This window comes from Corvus brachyrhynchos, unplaced genomic scaffold, assembly GCF_000691975.1.
Source record: "Corvus brachyrhynchos isolate BGI_N302 unplaced genomic scaffold, ASM69197v1 scaffold149, whole genome shotgun sequence".
Classification (NCBI taxonomy): Eukaryota; Metazoa; Chordata; class Aves; order Passeriformes; family Corvidae; genus Corvus; species Corvus brachyrhynchos.
In genome coordinates this window covers 399,721-408,933 of record NW_008240021.1, presented here as the reverse complement: position 1 = coordinate 408,933, position 9,213 = coordinate 399,721, and the positions used below count along the sequence as shown (strand labels likewise).

Genomic DNA, 9,213 nt, shown 5'->3' with positions numbered 1-9,213 from the left:
TGCTGAAGGAGGTTCTGTGTGGTTTGGGGGTTTTAGCAGGAGATAGGAGATGGGAAAACACCATTGATTTATTGGTGCAGTGCAGATCTCAGACTAATTCAGTTATTTTTTCCACTTTGTGCCTGCCCTTTTTGCCTTTCTTTGTGATTTTTTTTTTTCATCTTTTGTGGAGAAATCCTCTTCCAGGATTCCTTTGGGTTTTGCTCTCACTAACCTTGATGCTGTTGGTAGCTTTTAGCTTTAAAGAGTCTCCATTAAATGTATTTTAAGACAGAAAAGAAACTTCTCTGGGCAAGAGCTGCCAGAGTTATCACTGAGCAGCTGCTGTGAGGCTCTGAAACAATCAAATTCTGGTTGTGTAAATACTCCCACGTAACTTTGAATACTTTAATGTCTTACATGTGGTTTTACAATTGGGATTTATTTCATTAGCAATCCCATTTCTGTTCTTTTTATTCTCCTGTTCCACACCTGGGAGTCAGAGTGAAGGGAAAATAAGGCAGATGTTTTAAGCATTACATTGCTGGTCTAATGCAGGACTGAAAAATATCTTAAAATAAATGATCTAAATACACTTTAGATCAAGTGTTTTCTTTTTTAGTAAAGATTTAGACAGGGAAGAAAGTAGTTAAAGAACAGTTAATCCATTAGATGATTTTTTTCACCAAAGTTAACACTAATCTGTTTTTAAAAGGCAAAATTCTTCCTGCCCAAAATGCCAACCTTATTCTAACATAAGCAGAGAATAAACAGTTAAAATCATTCTTGATATAGATGTAGAAACTGGGATTCAAAGTTTTGGAAGAACCTTTCTTACTGTAAGGAATTTTTATGGATTTGATTTGCAATGGACATTGGATTTGGGGAAATAACAGGATGAGGTTTCCTGCTTTGGTGACACAAGGGATTGAAGGGCTTGGATATGGTTCTGTAAAAGAAAATAGGGAATCTGGATTCTTAATCTCTGTTTAAACTGTCACAATCTGGGGATCTATTCAGATGTAATTCTTTACATCATGAACAAGCATTTCATTAGAAATATTAATAAGATTGTATGTTAATATTACAGTATTCAACTAGTGCCACAAAAATAGCTGAGCTTTTCCTCATAAAATCCCCTTTCCTGTCCTAAGATAGCCTGTTAGTTGAAATCCTGGCTGCCTTGCCCTGCCCAAGGCTCCGGGCTGTGAGCAGCGCGGTGTCTCCGCAGGCCCGCGGGAAGAAGCGCCAGATCGGCTGGTTCCCGGCCAACTACGTGAAACTGCTGAGCCCAGGCACCAGCAAGAGCACCCCCACCGAGCTGCCCAAGGCTGCAGCACCCTCAGGTGAGCCCTGGCTGCACCTGGGGCCCGGTCCCTGGGTCCCTGTGCCTGTGCTGCGCCCTCAGCTGGGAGGGCTTGGCTGTTCCAGAGCCTCTGGGCTGTTCCTGCATCCCCCAAACCATCCCATCCCCACACTGACTGTGGGACAGGAGCCTCTGGGCTGTTCCTGCATCCCCCAAACCATCCCATCCTGTCACTGACTGTGGGACAGGAGCTCTGGGGTGTTCCTCCATCCCCCAAACCATCCCATCCTGTCACTGACTGTGGGACAGGAGCTCTGGGCTGTTCCTGCATCCCCCAAACCATCCCATCCCCACACTGACTGTGGGACAGGAGCTCTGGGCTGTTCCTGCATCCCCCAAACCATCCCATCCCCACACTGACTGTGGGACAGGAGCTCTGGGCTGTTCCTGCATCCCCCAAACCATCCCATCCCCACACTGACTGTGGGACAGGAGCTGGAGAGGCTCAGGAGGATCCAGGGCTGGGCACCTGAGGCTCCTCTCCTGCAGAACCTCCCCTTGACGTGGGACAAACCCCCCCATGGAGAGGGAGCATTTCTCCTGCTTTAAGGGTTATGAAAGGACACAGGAGCCACAGAACATGAACATTTCCACAGAATCACAGCCTGGGTTGGGCTGGAAGGGGCTGTCCAGGTCACATTCCATGACCCTGTGTTTGTGGAGCTGGTGCTGGCTCGCCCCTCTGATGGTTGTTACCAAGATCCAGGAAATGCCTTTTCTAAAGCCTCGTGAATTTAGGTTTAAAATGGGAACTCAGCACTGAGACACAAACTTTTACATGGAAATATGATGAGATTTTTTAATATATTTTTGAAATTCTTTCAGTTTTGACAATCTATGACTTTCCCCACATGCTGAATTTTACAGAATAAACTTTTTTAGCACTTTCTGCATTGGCTGCAGAACATCAAAATCTTAATTAAACTGTAATGTAAAAAAAGAGAGAGAAACTGTTTGGCAAATTGAAATCAGTTGCTGGCTCAGTGCAGGGATGAAAATAAAAGCAAATTTTAGGATTAATCCACTGGAGAGAACCTGCCAGCAAGGCTCATTAATAGAAGTCTGGTGGGAAAAACCAGAAGCCCTGTGGCCTGGCAAAGAGAAAACAGCAGAGAAATAGAGGGGATTATTTATTTAACTAAACAGTCCTGCTGCTTTAGAGAATTCAGGAAAGTGCTTTGTCAGAAGTGAGCAGAACCAGCTGTATTCTGAGATTGGATGAGTTCCACTGCAAGGAAATAGAAAATCCGCTGCTGGAACCAGTCCTGGGGTGCCAGAAGAGCAGCCTGGATGGCTTGGGATGCTTTTTGTCCAGTTCTGTTAATTTTCTCTCATATTTTCCAAGATTTTTGTGTTCTGAAAACCTCAGTGGGACAACAAGCACATCACCATTGGCTTTCTTTTGGGTTATGCAGTTTCCAATAGTGGAAGTTCACATGTGTCCCAGATCTTCCTGTCCATTGACCAGTCCTGGTGAGGGGTTCCAGGCCAGGCTGGAGCAGCCTGGGACAGTGGAGGGTGTCCCTGTCCTTGGCGGGGGGGGGGCTGGATGAGTTTTAAGGTCCCTCCCAACCCAAACCCTGCTGGGATTCCATGAAACTCTTTGGGATTTTTAAACCCTTGGAGTCAGTTTGGGTGGGGCTGAGCTGAGGCCCAGGGTGGGCACAGCAGGGGCAGGGTGGGCTCAGGTCACTGCAGGGTCCTGGGGCTGCCCTGAGCCATGGGCAGTGTCCAGAGGTGACCTCTGCATGTGGGCAGGCTCAGGCTGAGAGCAGGGAAAGGTTCTTCCCCCAGAGGCTGCTGGGCACTGCCCAGGCTCCCCAGGGAATGGGCACGGCCCCGAGGCTGCCAGAGCTCCAGGAGCGTTTGGACAGCGCTGCCAGGGATGCCCAGGCTGGGATTGCTGGGGGGTCTGGGCAGGGCTGGGCTGGGCTGGATCAGTGATCCCTGTGGGTCCTGCCCAGCAGGATGCCCCGTGCCAGGGTGGCTGCAGCCCCCAGGTGACCCCTGTCCCTTGCAGTGTGCCAGGTGATCGGGATGTACGACTACAGCGCCCAGAACGACGACGAGCTGGCCTTCAACAAGGGCCAGATCATCAACGTGCTCAACAGGGAGGACCCCGACTGGTGGAAGGGGGAGGTCAACGGCCACGTGGGGCTCTTCCCGTCCAACTACGTGAAGCTGACCACGGACACGGACCCGAGCCAGCAGTGTGAGTGTCCCGCGGGCGCGGCGGCTCTCAGGTGGAACATGCAGCATTGCCGGGCCCCGCGCTGCCCCTCGGGGCCCCGGGCCCAGTCTCTTTGAAGACCTTCTGTCCCCCCGTTCTGTTTGGTTGGTTTCGTTCCCATCCCCGTAGCACGTCCCCCCCCTCCCCCGATCATTTTTGCTCCATGCCTTGCCATGCCTGCCTCATTTCCCTAGCTTGAATTTGCTCATTGTTTTGTTTTGCTTATGTGTTGTTTTCCTCCTTTTTCTAGGAATCATATGTTGTCCATCCCCCACTCAGGCTTGAAAGTCCTCAAAGAGACCCACTATCCCATAGCAGTGCCCAGAGGGATGATGGGAGATGCAGCCTTGATCATGTGGCTTCCAGCATGATCATCTACTGCCTTCTGAGTCAAGAACACACTGCACAGCAGTTTTACCTCATTTGACATTTAGTTGCATGGAATCGCAATGGTTGAGTTAATTACCGACAAAATTAAACTGATTCAAACAAAACAAAACAAAACCACACACACAAAAAATAAAAATCAGAGGATAGTGGGTCCTTTTGTGGCTTTCAGAGTTACCAAACTAATTTTTCCACCTTCGCACAGGTGCTTTCAGTAGTTTTAAAAATTATTTTTTAAAAGATATATTTTAGCCTTTCAAAGGAAAAGTATAAATTAAATTTCTTCATTGCAATTTTGTTTGTGCAAAAAGACCCACTATCAAGGAATGCTGCATGTGCTATTAAAATTGTTCCAAATGTCCATGAATTGGAGACTTTATGTATCTTTCTTTTTTATTGTTCACTTGTCCAGTGTTGTCAATATGTCTCTCTTTTTTTTATTATTTTAATTTTCTTTTTTTTTTTTTTTTTTAAATTACAAAAGAGCAGAAGGAGTTAAAATCAGTTTAAGGAAGTTTAAATGTGCCCAGTTCCAGGTATTTTGTTGTAGTTACTGTACTGTTTGTATCAGGTGTTGTTGTTGAGTGTGTAACCCATTGTGGAGAGGAGAAATGCCCTCCTCCCGTGCCAGAGACAAACCTGGAGTGATGTTTTACCCAGCTCTGTTCATTTGATTTTGCACATTACTTGTAGCTGCAAACAGTTAGCAAACAGCCTGGTTTGTGTCCTGTCCCCTGGTTTGTCGCATTCCCGGGTCAGAAGTGGGTGGAATGTTCCCTGCTGGGGGTGGCAGAATTCCCCCCGTGGTTCCCACCTCGGGGACGGGCACTTGGATTTCTCAGTTGTGCTTTCTGTGGAACAACACGTTCGGAACGAGTCATTTTCCTGACAAGAAAGAATGTATAGAACTATCTCCCTGCAATTAATTTCCAATGTTTACATTTTTTTAAACTAGACTGTGGAATTTATACAAATTAATATGAAATGGAGCTTTCGGTGGAGTTGTAGCTGTGCTGTAGCCAAGCCATGTCTGTCTTTGCAGCCTTAGTTCCCGGCTCTTGCTGAAATGCTGGTGCTGGCAGTGCCCTCCTCCCAATGCCTCAAGCACAACAGAGCCCTCCTACTAACGATTTACCACTGAGTTACGTCCTGGTTTATGTGTCTCACTCTCCCATAGCTCCTGCTGGCAGCCTGTAGCATTCCCAGCCCAGCTCCCCGCTCCCAACCCGTCCTGCGGTGCAAAGGACAAGTGAAGCTCCTTATTCAATTGCACTTCAGTATTTCATCACTATGAATGTAAATTATATAAATATATAAAAACCTGCAGCTTTAACAACTGTAATACAGCCTTTCCAATTAGTTCCATGTATAGAGAATTAAATCCTTCGTACAAAAGAGGCCGACACGTGTTTGTTGTCTCGTTGCTGGGTCACACCGAGCTCGCCACGGGCCCTGAGAGCACCGAGGGATTTGCCACCAGCACAGCCTGGAGCCCTTTTCCCCTCACAGTGACACCTGCCTGGGTTCTTGGAACATTATTTCAATGTGATTATTTAGATTCATCATGGTTTATCTGCAGCCTTCTGCCCCTCTGGCTCGGTGGGGGGATTGCTGGGGTGTCCTTGGACTCCTGGTGGGTCCCTTCCAGCTCAGGATGTTCTGTGATTCTCTGAGTCCCTATCTACATGGTACAAATCAGTTGATTTTGGTTTTTATAATAGATAAATTAAATGTTCTTTCTTAGGCTTGCCATGGGTTTACCTGGATTTGGGATGTGTTTTATGCCAGAAGCTGGAGTCTGAAAATATGCACAAATGCTCAGATTTTCCTTCTTTTTAGGACAGTATTGAAATAGTAATACATCTTTCATTTCTACTATAAAAAAATAATTCTTCTCCATCATGGCCTTTTGCTGACAACTGCAGAAATGGAACAGCACATCCCAGTTGTGATTTTCAGTGCTCGGCTTTCAGAGGGGGTGGAGCCAGATTTCACTCCACTCTGTCAATATTTCATGCATTAACTGCTATTTGAACGAGAGGATCTCTCTCTTTTCCCATCCTGAGCTGCTGGGTTGAAAACAGATTTGACTAAAAGCATTGGCCCTTAGGGACGTTGTGGGTCCTGTGACTTCAGGCCAGAACTGCATATTGAATCTGTAGTGAAATATTTACAATTCTTCAGCTGTAGGGGATTCAGGTACTGCTTTTTCCTTTCTCTTTACATCAAGTGAGAAGAAAAATAAAGCTCCTACAGTGACCTGCAGGATGCAGGTTCTCTAACCTGGGTTTTCCAAGGGCTGAGACTGGAGCCTTTCAAAATCACTGAGTCCTAAAAGCTCCTGGGGGCAGCTTTGCAGTAACCTGGGAGGAACAGTCTGGAGTTGTCCCTCTGTAACTCACAGGGAACCCCCGGATCCCTGAGGCTGGAAAAGCCCTCCCAGCCCAGCCAGGCCCAGCTGTGCCCGATGCCCACCTTGTCCCCAGCCCAGAGCACTGAGTGCCACCTCCAGCCCTTCCTGGGACACCTCCAGGGATGGGCACTCCAAACCTCCCTGGGCAGCTCCTGCCAAGGCCTGAGCTCCCTTTCCATGGAGAAATTGCTCCTGGTGTCCAACTTGAACACACATGAGGTGCTGGTTGTGCCAGGAGCAAAATAACCTCATTTACAGAGTCCCAGACAAAGACACTCCATTGTGGCTTAAGTGACAGACGTTGTTGGAATCCCTGTAATGTTTATTTTCTCCATGACTGGAGTCCCTAAGGGTGCTCTGATAGCTGGGCAGGGAATGTTTCATCCTCCTCCTCCTCAGGGATTCTCCTTGAGCTGCAGGGAACAAGGCATTGCAGTGACCGCTCTACTGCATTTGTCTTTGATACAAACAAATATAAATACATATATATGAGGCAGGAAGGATGGCAGTGATTGCCTGGAGAAGCTGTGGCTGCCCCTGGATCCCTGGCAGTGCCCAAGGCCAGGCTGGACACTGGGGCTTGGAGCAGCCTGGGACAGTGGAAGGTGTCTCTGCCATGGCAGGGGTGGCACTGGATGATCCTAAAAATCCCTTCCCACCCAAATCATCCTGGGATTCTGTGAACTGGTTCTTCATATTCACTGCCCTGTGCCAAGTGCCTTCTCCCATTGCACAGGAGTTGTCACATGAGGGATGGAGAGGAGACTGGAATTCCAGACGCTCCCAGCAGTGCTGGATTTTATTCTTCACTGTTTTTCCTGTTTATGGGAATTCCCTCTGTATTCAACTGCTGACAAAGAATTCCCATGGATGTTCTTTCAGGGAATTTGTTCCTTTCAATACTTGAAATCCGTCCAAGACAACTCCAAGTCTGAAACAGGGCTTTATCAAGAACATTTTGGTTTATATTCAGGATCAGTTTTATTTAAACCTCAATTCTTTTGGAGCTTTAGTGGCTTCACTTTGTGTCCCCATGAGCTCACTGAGCACATTTTATTCCCATAACCAAAATAACTGAAATTCTGGTTTTGTCCTCTGTCTCTAAAGCACTTTTTAGTTCTTTGTGCTTACTGACTCCAGCTATTTAAATTGTTAAACAGCAACTTTTGTGCAGTAAATTCAGATGACAAATGGCTTCTTTTTACTTTTATTTTAGACAACTTCAGTAAATTCAGGGACAGTGTACCTCAAATATTATTGCATCAGTTGAATTGATACAGACAACAGGATAACAAACTGCTCCTTAGCCAAACATGGTGCTGAGATGACCTTTGGGTTCCAGATCCTGAGGGAAGGGTTTCAGGAGGTTGTGCTGGTGAAAATTGTTTTCACCAAGACTTCACTGCCCACCTGGGGACTTTAATGGGCAAAGCACTTAATTTGAGCTGGAAGGGACCCACAGGGATCACCCAGTCCCACCCCTGGCCCTGCCCAGACCCCCCAGCAATCCCAGCCTGGGCATCCCTGGCAGCGCTGTCCAAACGCTCCTGGAGCTCTGGCAGCCTCGGGGCCGTGCCCATTCCCTGGGGAGCCTGGGCAGTGCCCAGCAGCCTCTGGGGGAAGAACCTTTCCCTAAAATCCAACCTGAGCCTGCCCTGGCCCAGCTCCAGCCGCTCCCTGGCTGCTCTCTCTGTCCCCAGGAGCAGAGATCGGAGCTGCTCAGCTCTGCCAGATGGAAGTGAAGAAATAATAAAGTGTTTGATAAAAGGTTGGAACATTTAAAATACTGCATTTGGTTCCCACATTCCTGGTTCCAAGTGAAGTGCCTGCACAGCCCCTTTATTTGTGGAATACCCTGTAAAATGGGGCTGTGCAGTTCCTTCCACTTGGACCCGCAGCTGCTGCTCGTGACTCTGCTCCTTCTGTGCCCTGAGTGCCCAGGGGCTCAGAACAGTCCTGGGTCACAACTCAGAGGTGAGATTTAGTTTCCTGATGTGTTTTAAACCATTCTAGGGCTTGGTTAACTCTGTGATTTACATTTTTAGATGCATTCTTGCCTTCACATGTAGGATTTTATTCTCCTCAAGCAGCCTCTGGAAAGGGATTGGTAAAATCACTGATTCATGGAATGTTTGGGGTTGGAACCACCACCAGTGAACCACATCCTCAAGTGCCACATCCACACCTTTTTTGAACACTTCTAGAGAGGGCGATTCCACCACTAAATAATGCTTTGAGTTTTGCAAGTGGGACTGCCCAGGCTCGTTTCCAGGTCCTTCCATGCACCTCAGGGGGAAGTGCTCTGCTCTAACAGGAAATGGGTACACTGGTCTGGTTGAGAAATTCCAAACGTGCTGAAATCATTGAAAATAGCTGAGAAATGGGATTTGGCATCTGATGCTTTAGATGGAGAGCTCTGTTTGATCCCAGACAATGTCCTCAGCAAAAGCCTGGGGTGGTCTCTCAGTGGAGGGTCCATCCCACAAGGTTTAAGGGGAATTGGTTGCAGCTGAAACAGGTGATAAGCAGGTTGAATGTTGAAATGCTGTGATTTAAATAACTCAGCCCTGCTGAAGCCCTTCGAGGGTTGTGTCCAGTTCTGGGTCCTCACTGCAATAGAAACCTTGAGGGGCTGGAGCATGTCCAGGGCAGGGAAGGGAGCTGGGAAGGGGCTGGAGCCCCAGGAGCGGCTGAGGGAGCTGGGAAAGGGGCTCAGGCTGGAGCAAAGGAGGCTCAGGGGGGACCTTGTGGCTCTGCACAAGTCCCTGACAGGAGGGGGCAGCCGGGGGGGCGGGCTCTGCTGCCAGGGAACAGGGACAGGAGGAGAGGGAACGGCCT

General features: G+C 48.0%; 1 protein-coding gene across 1 annotated transcript in view; it reads left to right on the top strand.

Annotated features, from left to right (window-relative positions):
- The window catches only part of ITSN1 (intersectin 1), a 77,177-nt gene that overhangs the window by 52,686 nt on the left and 15,278 nt on the right, over positions 1 to 9,213 (top strand). The window contains 2 exon segments of the mRNA XM_017743337.1: positions 1,211 to 1,325; positions 3,366 to 3,557. Coding sequence (XP_017598826.1) covers positions 1,211 to 1,325; positions 3,366 to 3,557 — 307 coding nt within the window.